This window comes from Tasmannia lanceolata, unplaced genomic scaffold, assembly GCF_043159265.1.
Source record: "Tasmannia lanceolata isolate RefF3 unplaced genomic scaffold, GAP_Taslan_0.1 ptg000005l, whole genome shotgun sequence".
NCBI lineage: Eukaryota > Viridiplantae > Streptophyta > Magnoliopsida > Canellales > Winteraceae > Tasmannia > Tasmannia lanceolata.
Genome location: NW_027518682.1, coordinates 15,667,830 through 15,683,187, shown reverse-complemented (window position 1 = coordinate 15,683,187; position 15,358 = coordinate 15,667,830). Strand labels below are relative to the sequence as shown.

General features: G+C 39.0%; 1 protein-coding gene across 10 annotated transcripts; it reads right to left on the bottom strand.

The window, feature by feature from the left end:
• Positions 1 to 255: 255 nt before the first annotated feature.
• On the bottom strand, positions 256 to 15,077 carry LOC143877678 (protein RETICULATA-RELATED 3, chloroplastic-like). Of its 10 annotated transcripts, XR_013250710.1 has the most exons (5): positions 13,898 to 15,076; positions 13,498 to 13,605; positions 7,911 to 8,302; positions 6,638 to 7,825; positions 5,887 to 6,547 (listed from the first exon to the last, which is right to left on the bottom strand). XR_013250710.1 is itself a non-coding variant. In XM_077379868.1 (2 exons), exons 1-2 carry the CDS (start codon positions 14,964 to 14,966, stop codon positions 674 to 676), a joined length of 1,089 nt encoding a protein of 362 aa, XP_077235983.1. In that variant the 5' UTR covers positions 14,967 to 15,077; the 3' UTR covers positions 256 to 673. The 10 variants fall into 10 exon arrangements, 3 of the variants coding, with proteins under 3 accessions (XP_077235983.1, XP_077235984.1, XP_077235985.1); XR_013250714.1 differs by lacking the exons at positions 13,498 to 13,605; positions 13,898 to 15,076 and adding an exon at positions 9,264 to 10,207; XR_013250715.1 differs by lacking the exons at positions 13,498 to 13,605; positions 13,898 to 15,076 and adding an exon at positions 9,264 to 10,207 and having other exon boundaries at positions 7,911 to 8,260.
• Between the last annotated feature and the right edge of the window lie 281 nt (positions 15,078 to 15,358).

Genomic DNA, 15,358 nt, shown 5'->3' with positions numbered 1-15,358 from the left:
ATTTTTGGCAATTTCCATGTCATTATTTGACATTTTCCACCTGGGCTTTTACTTTCTCAGGAAAGCGAGTGAACACAGAATTCTGTCTTGTCAAGGTCTTGTCAAGGAAAAAAAAAGGCTGTTTTCCAGGGATTTGCTTTCCCGGGAATGAAAGTGAACAGAGCCGGCATCTTTGGATGACAGCAAAATTGGTTCTTATTTGCAAATAAGATTGTTTTAATATAATCTTACTAGCAAATGGGCGTTTAAGATCTCTTTGACAGCCATTAACCATACCTTTACCAAAAATATCATTATCATCATTTGCAAATAATAATTAACTTGAAACAAAACGCTTACATCCCACCGCATACATATACAACACTTAACTTCCGTGATTCTGTTATATCACTGTAAAGGGCTCAAGGCACTGCACTGTTTTCAGGTGAAGGGCCAGGGATTTTTACACACCCTTGCTGAACATCAGCAAGCCAAGAGGGAGGCTTTGAAGTATGGAACAGATATCCTTTTACTTCCAAAGAAGGCTTAAATTCTATAGACTTTTGATCATATATTTTATGAATGCTTGGATTGGATAACAAAGTGATAGGGGAGTATCTTACAGTGGGAGCTGGGAGATCATGAGTTTGCAACTCAGAGGTTGTTCTGGCGAGTACAAAACCCCTGAGGCGATTCAGAGGCAAAATTCCATGCCTGCAAGAAAATATTCTAAATTCATTATCTGAATGCAAAACATGGATTTCGATCATTTCAACGAGAACATAAATTTGGACTAAGAACACACTATCCACTGTAAAAGCAAAAGCAAAGAAGAATGGTGCATATGAAAGGGATTTTTCTGGAAACCTCTTTCACGCACATCCCATACTATTCAGCTCTCCTTTTTCGAACACAAACACACCTCCAAAGGAAATTAAAAATACCAGGTTACACAAAACAAGAGTGCTGTGATTGTGACAAGTTACCCAATGTTCTTGAATGAAGTACAACAGAAGTTGAAACTTTAAAGTGGAGTTCATCAAACTATAGTCATAGTTAGTCAGCCGTGTGTCTTGAAATCTTTAAGATAAAGAAGCCAAAACAGAGGAGAAACACACACTCAAATGGAGCAAGTCAAACTATAGTCGGAATTAATTTAGCCATGGGTCAAAAAAAATTGAGAAATAAATAAAAATAGAGGTTAAATCTGTCATTTTCATTGTCAACACATTACTGTCTTTAAATCATCACATAGCAGTTTAAAAAGACCAAACATTTAGTGATATTCATTCACACATGTCTAGAATGGTAAGGTTCATTCCAAACATTGATATTTTAAATGTTTTGAAAGTTGATGATCATGATATTTCTTTTACTTTTCAACATACTCTTCTTATTAATAGAATAATATTAATATATCCTGGATACATGGAATTTTCTGTTATATTATATAAGTGCACCACAAGGAATCAAACTTCGAACTTTTAGAGGAAATTCGATAGAAGTCAAGATCGACACATGTCGGTGGAAGTTTAAAACCATGGTCCACATTAATGCTGTGTTAGCAGGACTGGACTAGAGTCACTAGACTACTAATGTGCTTCTCATAGACCTATTTCCCTAGATTCGGTTACAAAAATAAATATTCCAAAATCAGGACAGAATAGTTTTTTTTTTTAAAGTAACTTTATTTATGCCAACAGATACCAAAGTACAGGGATGGGGGACAAGCGGTCCCTCATGGAAGCACAATAGCATCCACTGATGCCCATATAACAATTACAGACAGTTACACAGGCCTTAAAACATTCTCCTCAAACGAAATCAGAGGTTCCGTCCGGTCTGCCCCACTCTTGGTCGCAGCAACCGGACCAAGTCCCTAATCTCGTAAACAATCGTTGCAAGTCTCCAGGGTCCAGCACAACGATTAGTGGCCCAGCCAATCACGTTCGTCGAATCACCTTCCACTATCAAAGGGCCAAGATTATGACTAGAGTACCATCTAAGACCAAACAAAAGGGCCCTAGGACAGAATAGTTTAACTGGTTGGTATTAAGTTACAAAAGTCTTTAAACTAATAAGCTATCGATACTAATGATGTTTAAAAAGGAACTGCTTCTTTCTTTCTTTTTGAAAATAAAAAGGAACTGCTTGGTATTGAGTTTCTAAATGAAGTACAATATTATTCCACTCAACTTTCACGAGTCTTTAAACTACTAAGCTACCAATACTAATGATGTTTAAAAGAGAACTATGAGATAATGGTCAACTTTCATAAGTCTAAACTATTAAGCTATCAACACTAAAGATGTTTACACCGGAACTACAAGATTACAAATGCAAATAATTTTCCTTGTAAATAAGAATATCCATTACAATATAAAAAAAAAACCTGCATATCAAAGGTGACCCACACAAATGGCTACAAAGGCGAGTTAAAATCAAGTAGAATAATTAGAAGAACTAAATATAAAAGCACTGCCCTGTCCTCAACTTGGAAAACAATCAAATGGCAATTGTCAGATTCAATTACCGTTCACAAAACCAACAAGGTCGACCATTTGTTGAATAGACATCCTTAATGATTGGTTGCATATCAAGAGTGAAACCAGAGCCCCTGCATGCTGGGCATTTCATGAATCCATCCTTACGTTCTCTAAAAACTGATTCAAGAACCCTGTACAAATTGCCAACTACCCTCCACTGGACATTGGACAATAGCATGTAACATCTCTATCAAAAAATGAGAGATTAAATGATGCATGAGGGCAAAGAGAAGATAAAGAGATGAAAGAAGAAAACGGAAAGGAAAAGAGGTGGTTTCGTTTGTTTTTATACTTAAAAGTGGGGGAGAGGGAGGGGAGGGGGGATCTTGGATTATTTTGATAAATCAGTTAAGTGAACAAAGTGGGTCCTACTCCTATCACCTAAAGTTCCTGTCATCTTTGTTTGAGGCTAAAAAATTATAGATTTGGGAGATAAAAGAAGTTATACTTAAGTGAACAGAGTGGATCCTATCACCTAAAGCTCATGTGATCTGTGTTTCAGGCTAGAAAATCGTCAATTTGGGAGATAGAACAAGTTATCGATGTTTTTAAGTTAGGTCAAAAATGTGTATTCAGTATTCACTTACATCACTTCAGTCGGAACATAAGGGGACAATTTGGAGGTCTTATTAATGAACAAGTTGACAGCCGAAAAATCCCATGGGTTGTGTTTTTTCTTTAGAGACTTCATGGGTTTTAAAGCAGGAGGTTAGGAGACATTGTTGATTCATGATGTGTAGTGTTTTAAGTTTTTTGGGACTCTAAATCTAGGTTTCAGACCAAATTAAGGTTTTAAGAGAATTGGAATGGATATACAGTGTTATTTGCTGATAGTTTTGGTAAATGAAAAGAAACTTTATCTTCTTTACTTGTGAGATACTCAAGAAGCCTTTATGAATTGATTCTGCAAGTTCCACATGATGTGATGCCTATGTAGCTGAAAAGGGGTGACGTTGTTCAACTACTTGCTTGTCCATTTGAGCTTAATTACAATTTTGAAGTTGCAATCAAATCACATGAGTAAAAATAGTTGTTTTTTAGTTTATTTGGGGTAGTAGTAGTGACTTGTTGATTACTACCCACCACGACCTACAATACTGCTTGAAAACGGATTCTTGCAATATTAAATAATTGAAAATAAATTTTAGATATCTAGCAGACTGCCAAAGTGAAAATAGTTGGAGATTTATTTTTGAGTTTATTTGGGGTGGTATGACTACCCACCACAACCTACAATACTTCTGGAAAACTTATTCTATAATAAATAATTGAAAATAAATTTTAGATATTTAGCAGATTGCCAATGTAGAGTAAAGGTTGAGTTTGTTGATGTAATCCCATGAAACCAGGATCCTTCGAAATGGGCAGAGTACCCAACTCAACAGGATATGATCAGGATAAGGGTGTGTGATACATGTCAACCATTTGGCTCTGCTTTTTTTCTGTCTCTATTGGTTAGATGTCTAGCATTTCGTTTGCAAACAAAAGAAAGGCAACCTTTTGTGCATAGATCTTATTCTTTTTATATTCCTCGTCATACAGGAAATGTGAATCCTAAGTTGTAAATGCTACTTTATTCTTCTTATATTCTTCATCATAAAAGAAATCTAAGCTGGAGAAAGCGGTCTCTAGGAAAGGGGGTGTCAATTTGTTGTGCGAGAGAGATGTTTGTGCCTTTCAAAATGCATACAAGAAAGAACCATTGCCGGAATGACCACAATCATCACACATATAAATGGGTGAATGCTTCCCATGTCCAACTTGATCCAAGCACTGACATGCAGAAGAACATATGCATGTATGTATGTAGATGCATAAGAATAAATGGATACACATAGATGCATACAAGGGGCATGGATATACATGTTTGTTTGCTCGTCTGCTACCTTTTATCCATATCTATGCACTCAATTAATATGTTATACACATGTATAGGTGTACTATATCTACAATAATGTTGATCAATGGATTTATTTTTTGATAAAGACAACATTTTATTAAATAAGAAACATATTACAAGTGCACTTCAGGTCGTAATGATTGCCCCGTACACAATAAGCCTCTAGAAGCTACTAGTTTAGCTAGACGATCAGTCAAATCGTTGCCACTTCTAGGAATGAGAGAAAAAGAGCAAGTACCAAACCCATACATCTTTTATTTCGTCCATAAGATTAGCGAGTCTGAATCATCGCTAATCCCTTTCACCCAGAAGAAAGTATTAGAGGAATTGCTTTCCACTTCCAATCTTCCTTCCATCTGTGTAATGAAAATGGTCAATCCTTGGTGAAGAGCATGGACCGACTCTGTGAGGCCGTTTGGGCTTGCAAAAGAGTAGATGATGTAGCCCGAACAGTTTCTAAAAACGCCTCCAATGCTTGCCTTGCTAAGGCAGCAACTGTCGATATTAGCGTTGACAACGTTTCTAGGAGCGGGTACTATTTGTTTTCAACCAAGTTGATTGCTCTTACTATTTCATGGGTGAAAACGTTGGATGCTTTTAGATTTGTATCGGCGTATGACTTGTTGCATGGTTGGGGAGAGATTTGTTGGGCCGAAAGCAACACTTCTCAGGTGACTCAGGCTTGGTCCCCCCCTTCCCAAGGCATTCTTAAAATGAATTTCGATGGCTCAAGTATGAGGAACCCGGGCCCTTCAGGTGTTGGAGGACTCCTTAGGAATGAGGAGGGGTTGTAATTTGGGCTTTTAGTGGACCATTAGGGGTGGCGGATTCTAATGAGGTGGAAGTACGGGCTGTATTCGAAAGCATCAAACTGCTTAACAACGAAGACATGAATAGGGTGGTGATAGAAGGGGACTCCCTCAATGCACTTAGGTGGCTCAAAAATCCACACAATGCTCCATGGAGATTTACGGCTTACTTTGATGAGATCCAGGATAGAATTGGAAACTCCTCCATATCCTTCAACCATATAAGGCGATCAACAAACGAAGAGGCCGACAATCTTGCTGAAGGGGGTGTACAGAGGGAGAGGATGGAGCTTTTCGATTTCCTCCCTCCCTAATTATCTGTGTTTTTCTTGATAGCTTGTTATTTGTTTTTCTCTTCTTGTTGTATATGTGGGACTTTCTCGGTTCCGGCTTTATCAATGAAGCTTCTTTTACCATTCAAAAAAAAAAAAAGGATATGACTAACAATGCAAAATGTTCGATCAAATCATTAAAGAAACCATGCAAGGGGCATTTTGCATTGTTAGCCTTCGCTAATAATGCAAAATGCTCAATCAAGTTGTCAAAATAACTAAACTAGGGGCATTTTGTGTAAATACCCGCCTAGAACGGCGACCATTTACACAAAATGTACCTTATTTCAAAACAAGACAACAACACAAACAAGTGCAAATAAAAGGCAATGATCCATATATCTCATATATCTAATGAATACATGTCTGATCAAATACAAAAAAAAAAAAAAAAAAAAAAACATTTGATCCCAAGTCGAGGTACATCAAAAGAAAAATCAAATCACTACTCGGCCGGACGGTCAGTGGGGTCTTGCTCCTGAGAATCCTGGACAGCGGGTGGAGCGGATGTCGGGTCTGCCAGAGGCTGGGAAACGGAGGACTCCCCCGGCTCTCCTGATCCTGCAACTGATCCCTCTCCGGGCTCACCAAGGTGACGTGGCAGAGAGCTCACTGACATGTCTCCAACAAAGAACCTTGGAAGTTGGAACTATCTGCGAAGCCACCCCTACAGCGGCAGCAATCGTCCCCTCTATGGTCTCACCCACCGGATCAGAGGGACGAGGAGCAAACAGGCCAGCAATGCATGTTCCAACCCTCACCCTCTTCGCCGGAGGGGATCTCTGCCCCCATCGGCCTCTTGCCTGCCCTACGGGGAAGCGGGGGAGTGTCTTCTGCGTTGGCCTACTCCACATCCTCGGCATAATCCTCATCGGATGTGTCGTCGCTGTCAACAATGTCAACTCCTCCCTCCGTCTTAGGCTCAGCACCAGGAGTGGAAGTAAACCCTCCCTCAGGCATCCTCAGCGTGTACACGCCCTCCTGCATCCAAAAGCATGTTGAGATATCAAAGATATGCCAGAAACATGCATTCAAACTCAATGAAAGCAAGAAAATGATGCATTTTCATACTTGTCCGGCTAGGACACCCTCATAAGCCACCAGCCTATGCCTCAGGACCCGGTTCTCCTGCTGGTACGCTTGCAGCGTCCGGTCCGCCTCACGTCTGGAGCAGTGATCTTAGATACGGTATCTAGGGGTGTCAATGGATCTAGACAGTCTGATGGATCCTCCGAATCCGAACGTTAATGAACAGGATCTAAACATACCAATAGGATCCATGGGCCTATTTTGGATCATCAAATGTGAGATTTCAAAAAATTTTGGATTGGATATGGGCTTGCAACAGATATCCATTGGATAGTCACGATCCGAACTGTTTTACCAAAATACCCTCCAAATTTTCATAATATTTATATTCTTTGAAGGGTATTTTTGTCAAAACCTCTAATTAATGAAGTGAGTGCGATTTCACGACTCAAAAACGACTTCTCGCCTCGTGTTTTAGGGTTTTTTTTCTTTCGCTGTGAGATTTCAAGAAGAGAGAGGAGAGGAGAAGAAGAAATTCCGAGCTCCTCCTCCGGCCACCAATCCCCTCCACCATCTCCCCCCATGCGCCACTTCCACCACCTCTTCTAAGTCTCGGCCGCCACTCAATAATCACCTCAAAATTGCACCACCACCATTATGCTTTCATTATGATAGTCTATTGAACATATATGCTGTCATGAATATACTATTAGTTCATCATTTCGTTATTACTGAATGTTATTGCTATACATCATATTCTTTGATAATAGTTATACATTATATTCGTATATGTAATTTAGATTAATTTTATTGTTTACAAGCATTATTTTACTCATAGATTAAACATAAATAAAATTTTAATTTATTTGAAGAAAATGCATATAGACACACTAAGAGTGAACTGGCATTCTAACTCTTTTTTAAAAAAAATTAATTGTGTCGTTAGCTTAATAGGACATAATAGGACACTCCGATGGACGGTCCGAATTAAAATGGATCGTGATCGTGACGTGGAAAGTAGGATCCGAAGAACAATCCGAATCCGATCTGACCAATAAGGAATTTGAATGGATCGTGACTATGACATAGGTGGATCCGATCCGAATTGGATCCGTTGACACCCCTAGCGGTATCCGCAGCCTGCGCCCTGATGGCCCTCACCTGCTAGACAACGAGGAGCTTCAGGCTCCCCACCAGTAGCAGCAAATCATTCGCCTGGTGGCGAGGAAGCTGCAGTATCAAGCAAATCCAAATCAAATATACATACATACAAAACTGAAATAAATAAATGCATAAAATCAAACAAGTAACTCACCCCAGGTGAATCGTCAGGGAGCAGGAACCCCAACGCCTCTGACGGCACGACAAGAGGTATCTCTCTCACCTTTCCCCCTTCTATGATCGGGACACCCCAACCCGGCACCAGATAGTACTCCGGGATGGTGGGCAGACAAGCTGCTGACGGAAAAGGTGGAGGCCTCCGTCTACTCGGCTCCCGAGCAGCAAACCGCGTCTAAACCGGCGGCGCGCGCTCCCGCCTCACGGGAGAACGGGAGCTAGACGATGACTCGCTGACCGCCGCCCTCTTACCCCAGCTGCGGGTAAGAAGCCTCCCCCTCCCTCGCTCTCCCCTGCCCGCTGCGACAGGGTCAGGCTCCCACAGTCCTGCTTACTCAACTTTTACTAACATATTGCTCAAAGTTTCTCCTACAATCGTAAACAGAAAAGGAGATAGTGGATCTCCTTGTCTTAAGTCTCTCGAGTTTTGAAAAAAACCTTTAACGGAATTAAATCCACGAACAAAATGCCCATTTGAAGAACCATTTCAAGCTCTTCACACTTCCTACAATCATATCCAATGGATTACAAACATAACATTTTAACCCTTCGCAGACATTTATGATTAGCAAAATAAGAACAACATGGTGAGATATACTTAAATATAAAAATTCTGACCTTAAAATTTTTAATTCAGTCTGTCCAAAAGAATCTGAAAAGTCATCAATCAAATGCAGCTGACCTAGGATGTCGATCCTGGAGTCTGACTAACTATGTATCCATTACATGCGTGCGTGGGACATGTATGATGTGGCATTACGTGTTAATAGTTTATGAAATAAATAGGTAATTAATTAGTTATATGATGTGTCATTGTAATTTGGTAGTTGTTTTATGTGTATGGTTTAAAAGGGAGTAGTTATTGGAGGGTCATCTACTACTATGTAGTCATTGTGTGATGTGTATTGTGTATGTGGTTGAAAACGGAGTAGTTACTGTAACTTGTAACTACATGTTTAAGTATTTAAATGAAAGTGAAACTCTTGTATGAGAGATTCAAGAAATGTAAACCCATAAAGAATCTTAAGAAGGCAAGGTTATCCTCGAATTTAGCCAAATTTATCCTCTAATGAGGCAACAATATCCTTGAATTTACCCAATTTTATCCCACATTACCTTTTTAGAAATTTCCATGTATTAGTATAGTTGGTAAATGAAGTTTTTCGCATGCTAAGGATCATAAACATATGTTCTATTTCTGATTCTCTAGGAACTGAAACTAAATTAGACAAAAACCATAACAGAAAAAAAAAAATTTGAATTCATTCCCGAAATATAAAGGGAAAGAAAGAAAATCACATGCGATGGATAATAGAAGAAGATTGATTACCATTAGGGCTTTCTGGTTTGTACAATCGATGCTTTCTCAAGTCATTTTTTCCGAAAGAACGAACAGAGAAAGGGCGATGAAATAAACCCTAATTCGAGTTTATTTACTGAGGGTGTTACGCGGAACGTTTTATAACATTCCCACGAAATGACCATAATAACCCCAATTTTTTTTACCGGGACTAAAGAGAAGATCATAGTGAGAATTCAATCCTAATAATCAGCATTGGGTCCCACATAGCCATGTTTATGTACTCGACCGTTGATCTGGTGGATCATTATGAGGCGACCCCACATGGTCTTGACCCCTTTCTTAGCAATTAGACATGGTCATCTTGGTGCAAATTTTTTTCAGCTCTAGACATTTCTGCTAACAAAAGGCTATAGCCACATGCCTGTAAGGCTTTTTTGGGCTCCACATTAGCCATGTGGACGTGATCAGATTCATTTGAATTGGAGATTAGTCCAGAGCAATGATGATCAGATCATCCACTTACAAGCCATCAATTGAACGGTTAGGATCGTCCAGTCAATGCAATTTATGGGTGATGGCCCATCCATACTAGAGGCCCATCAATTGGTAAGTCCAGATTGGTGAGGATAAGTGCATGTAACGAGGCTGCTACATCATTGCCAATTAAGTTTTAGCACACAAATATCTCCAACTTTTTTCAAAATTTCCTACAGAAACCTGAAATTATCTCGGCAATATTTACATTTCTATTTTTTCTTAAAATTACGCTTATAGTGTATTTATGACTACTATATTTTACCCTTGAAGGGGGTTTCCCGAGGAAGAAGAGGGGGCGAATATATCATTTCCCATGAAATTATTCTCTAAAAAATGGGCGAAAATATCATTTCCCTTGAAAATATTGTCTAAAAAACTTGCATATAACTAATCTTCGGATCAAATCCACCTCATAGTTTCTACCATCTGAATCATAATTATCGTGGTGGGAGCTGACCATAAGTTGTAAATATGCCTCATTGCTTATATTCTTTAATTCTACTTGTCTCTGGTCCTCACTTTGTTTACTTCAAACATGGCCCACGTGTAGGCTTATGAGTACAGTCCAGATTGTGGGCTTGTTAATAGCTTCGAAATTAGATTAATCTGACTACTCTAATTTGTCTAGTCAATGCTAAGAACTCAACTTCCTGTTTCCAATGAACAGAAATAAACAGAAGCATGAAACAGAAATCAATAAAAGAGGGACAGAGGTTGAGTGCTCTAAAGTTAGGGATGTAACTAATCGGATCCTAATTGAAGAATTCCCGAATCCTACCCCTTGATATTTAAATCCAAGTCCATTCGGATTCGGATTGGAACCACCCACAAGCTCAACAACCCTCTCAACACCTTCACAATCAACAAAGTTTCACCACCTCGCTAACTTTGGGTGCCAAGTAAAATCAACTTCAAGTCGGTCTAGATGAGCAAATTTTAAGTCGGATGCATTTTTTTTAGCATTGATTAAATGAAAAAGTAAGAGTGACATGAGGCAGACTCTGGAAACCAGGTAGGAAAAAACCAAACGTTACATATATATGTTGTAACCATATGTGTAGGTTCCTAACCAATCAAACATCAAACCAATTGAAAGCAAAGATAAAATCGAAAGTCACCTCAGCATAATTGACAATGGATATTCTGATTCATCTAGTCATGCAAATAATCTCGGGCATAACAGAAACATGTATGTCATTGCAACATTGTCCATGCATAGGAAATTCCAATGAAGTGGCTGGGCAAACTAAGTGCTTGCCTAAGTGAGAAATGCTAGGAATTTGTAGTTTAAAAATCAGATCTTCTCACTTCGTTCAACCAAGAAATCATCAAATAGCAGTAACTTGTTAAAAACAGGAAAAACAAAAGAGAGAGAGAGATGAAGATGCTATTGTTAAGTGTACAGAGACCAACAAACTGCATAAGAACAGATCCTAAAACTACAAAATCCCAAGCCAAGGCCTGTGACATTGAGGAAGGATTACTGCACATTGGGGTGAACAATCACCTGTCATAAAGAAACTAGTTTTGAAAATATGGTGGCAGAAATATCATATACTGTACATATCTTTGGAAAAAACATTATATAGTGTATACCTTTAAATTTGCACAGCATGTAGATTACTAAGACATGAAGAAACAAGAAACAAGTTCTGGAAGTTATGTTAGAGATTCCAACATATGGAAATGTCAAAAATCGAAGCACAAAGTTTCTCCCCGGACCCCTAGTCATCTTAGGTGTTAATAAGAAAATTCAGGGACCTTTTGACTAACCAAATGCCCGTCTCCACCAGACATCTGTAGGCAATATGTATAAGATTTTGTGATTGTGTCAACGTTGTATTTGATTCTAGCTCCCCATAAACTTAATTTATCATTTCTTTCATCCATATTCTCATGAGTATGCGAAAGCAAGAAAATATCATTACTTCACATCATCCTGCCTACAATAATCTTTTTTTATTACTTCTTTTTTGAGTGTGCACAAGCAAGAAAATATCATTACCTCCAATCTGCCCACCTACAATACTTCTTTTCAATGAGAAATCCATCAAAACCCATTCATTCAATTAGACATTTGCAAGCATAAACCTATGGAATCAAGAAGCAAGTTCTGGAAGTTACATCAGAGATTCCAACATTGAAATGTCAAAAACGAAACAAAATGTTTCTCCCCAGAAAATTCAGGGACCTTTTGACTAATCAATGCCTTTCTCCACTAGACATATGTAGGCATGTGTATGAGTCAGTGAGTATACTTTGTGACTAATTAATTGGTTTGCGACTAAAGGATCCTATTGACTAAAGGTTCTTTGGTTTCCTGAAACGCTTTCCCCTCCCTCAAAAGGCAACCAGCTTTCTTTCCCTCCCTCAAAAGGCGACCAGCTTTCAATACTACAAGTTACGTTTCGCTGCCATTTTTCCAATATCATGGAATAGCATGGCCTGGGGCTAAGGTCACTCAAGTGAGAGAGCCATGTTGTGGGTGACCTCATTGCACGGTTTAGAGAGCACTTGTGTATGTGATGCAAGTGAACGTGTACGAAAAAGCTGTCGAGCCAATATGCCGATTCCTCTTTCGATTGTTCCATTGAAGGTGGCCGACGAGCATGCAACTTCCATTTCTCATTGGCCTGTCGCAAACCAACTTCCCTGACCGTTCTGCTATCTGATCTCTGTTATGAACTCGTTGTCTTAAAAATCGGGTTTTCTGATGATGAGTCAAGCCCACTTTTTGGAGAAAGTCCATTACAAAAAGAATTTTTCGCTTCTTTCCATTTGGCATTGTCCCGGACCAGTTGCCCTGTGATTGTGTCAACGTTGTATTTGATTCTAGCTCCCCATAAACTTAATTTATCATCTCTTTCATCCATATTCTCTAGAGTATGCGAAAGCAAGAAAATATCACTACTTGAGATCATCCTGCCTACAATAATCTTTTTTTTATTACTTCTTTTTTTTAGTGTGCACAAGCAAAAAAATATCATTACCTCCAATCTGCCCACCTACAATAATCGTTTTCATTACTTCTTTTCAATGAGAAATTCATCAAAACCCATTCATTCAATTAGACATTTGCAAGCATAAACCTACTGATTTTTTATTTTTTTTGGAATGGCGAAAATAACTTTACTAAAACCAAGAGACCGTGGTGGTCGAAGTATAACATAAGCAGAGGAATGAAACAAAAACTAACATCACACTCAGGGGAGAGATGGGAAAAAAGTAAATAACACTATGGGGGGAGAAAATCAAAGAGCGCCAATTGCTACCCATTAACTCCAGTCTGAGCAAGCTGTCAGCTTCACTATTAGCAGAGCTCCAAACGTGGTGGAAGCGCATCCATATGACCCTCAATGTGATCCTGAATTTCTTCAATGGTGTCAGCAAATCTCAAAGGATAATGGTTTTTGTTGTTCATCCACCTGAGAACATTTTGCAAGTCTCCTTCAACTGTGATATCTTGAAGACTCTAAGATATCTTGAAGACTCTAAGAAACCTACTGATATATTACAAAATCTATTACAAAAACTCTGAGAAACCCATCAAAACTCATTGCTTCCATAAAACCACTCCATATGAGTGGTCAAGGTCTCTCACTAAAAAAACTGATACTTTCTAAGAAAATATAAGAAATAACATAACTCATCAAACACAGCTTAAGAAAGGAAAATCAAATGTTTCAAGGTCATTCAACATATAAAATTCTCAATTTTCATATACCTAATGATAGATCCAACAAAGCCAGAGACAACCAGGAAACCACTAAAACCCGGACCTTCACTGAGCCTCTCTCCACAATGAGTGCTCTCTCATAAGAACAGATAAATTCTGAAGAACAGAAAACAACATAATTCATCACCCACCATAAAAAAAAGTAAGACTAAAACTTTGCACGAAAACCCTCAATTGTTTATATAAAATCTCCATTATTCATAAACCTACCTGTAACTTACACAAAACCAAGACACTCATCAAAACACATTCCCCCAATTAAAACATTTCACATGTGTTCTACCTCTCTCTCCCTCTTTCAATCACCATAAAAGATCATTTTTTTCGGAGAAAAAAAGAAAGAAAGAAAGAAAGAACAAACCAAAGAAGATAAACTAAATTCACTTACAATGAGACTGACTGTTCTGCAAATCTTGGTTTCCTTCCAACAGCTTCACCTTCTCCGCTTCCAAAGACCCTGCCTCCGCCGCAATTGCTACTGATTTCTGAGACCCAGTCAATCTCGCAAGCATAACAAATGAAACCCCACCAAGAACATTATTCAAAGCCCTCAAAACAACAACCAAAGTCTTAAAACCCAAAGGCGGGAGCGCTTTAGCCAGCAAGAATTCAACCCCATTCAAAGTCTGATACCTAAAATTACTGCTCAACCCCATATGAACAGCCCAAGTAAGAGCATTCAAAATCGTAGGCGGAGCCTTATTAGGACTCTCAAAATTCGGATCCATCTTCTTCCTCAACTTCAACAACCCATTTGAAATCGCGGTCCCCACCAATCCCGCAGCAAATCCAACAGCAGCAAAAACAATCCCTTTATAAACAAAAGTCCCAAATCTATCAAAAAACCCATAAGCCCCAGGCTCAAACATATGACTTTTAGGGCAATTTGAAAAAATTGCAGGGAGAGTAGAGGAAGACAAAGACGCTGTTGGAGCTAGTAAATACATAAGAACAAAATTAAGGATCGATCCAACGATTAGGGTTGAGAAGACGAAATCAAGCTCGTTTAGGCCAAAATTAGGGCGAGATGCCATGTCACCAAGAACACATGAACTTACTCCGACTAATTCCTCCATTAAAACCTTGAAAGGGAACTGAGGATCAGCTGAAACCCTAGATCTCCATCCATTGATGAAAAACCCTAGGATTCCAAAATCCAACGGTGGTGATCCATCGTTGGAATCTCCGCCATTACTGCTCTCATCCGAATCAGATCCGTCGTTACCGCCGTTGCCACCGTAACCATGGCCGATTCCGTTATTACCGTTACCGCCAGCGAGATCTGTTTCGGCTGGCAAAGTTTCGATTCCGGTGAGGTTTGAGGACGCTCTGAGGGAAAGAGAGAGGGTATAAGAGTTGAGAGGTGTTGAGAGAAAACGAGGGATTTGGGATGGAAGATTAGGGTTTCGGGTGAGAAAATTAGGGTTTGATAGTGGTGTGTAACGGAGCTGAGCCATGATCGGTAGATTCGAGATGGGAGAGAGGGTTTTGGAAGGGTTTGTTTTTCTTCTCTCTTTCGTTTTGTGTTGTTGTTGAGTTTACTTTCTTTTTTAAGCTGTTGGGATTCTCTTGTACATTATATGTTAGTGGCGATTTTCACGGTGGAGATTGGAGAATAATCGCCGAGGAAATATATATATATATATATATATATATATATATATATATATATATATATATATGAGGAAAGTGTTAAGCTCACCAAACTTATGGTGAGCTTAAGCACACCAAACTTATGGTGAGCTTAAGCACCCCAACACTTTCCTCTATATGTATATATATATATATATGAGGAAAGTGTTGGTGAGCTTAAGCTCACTAAACTTATGGTGCGCTTAAGCTCCCCAAT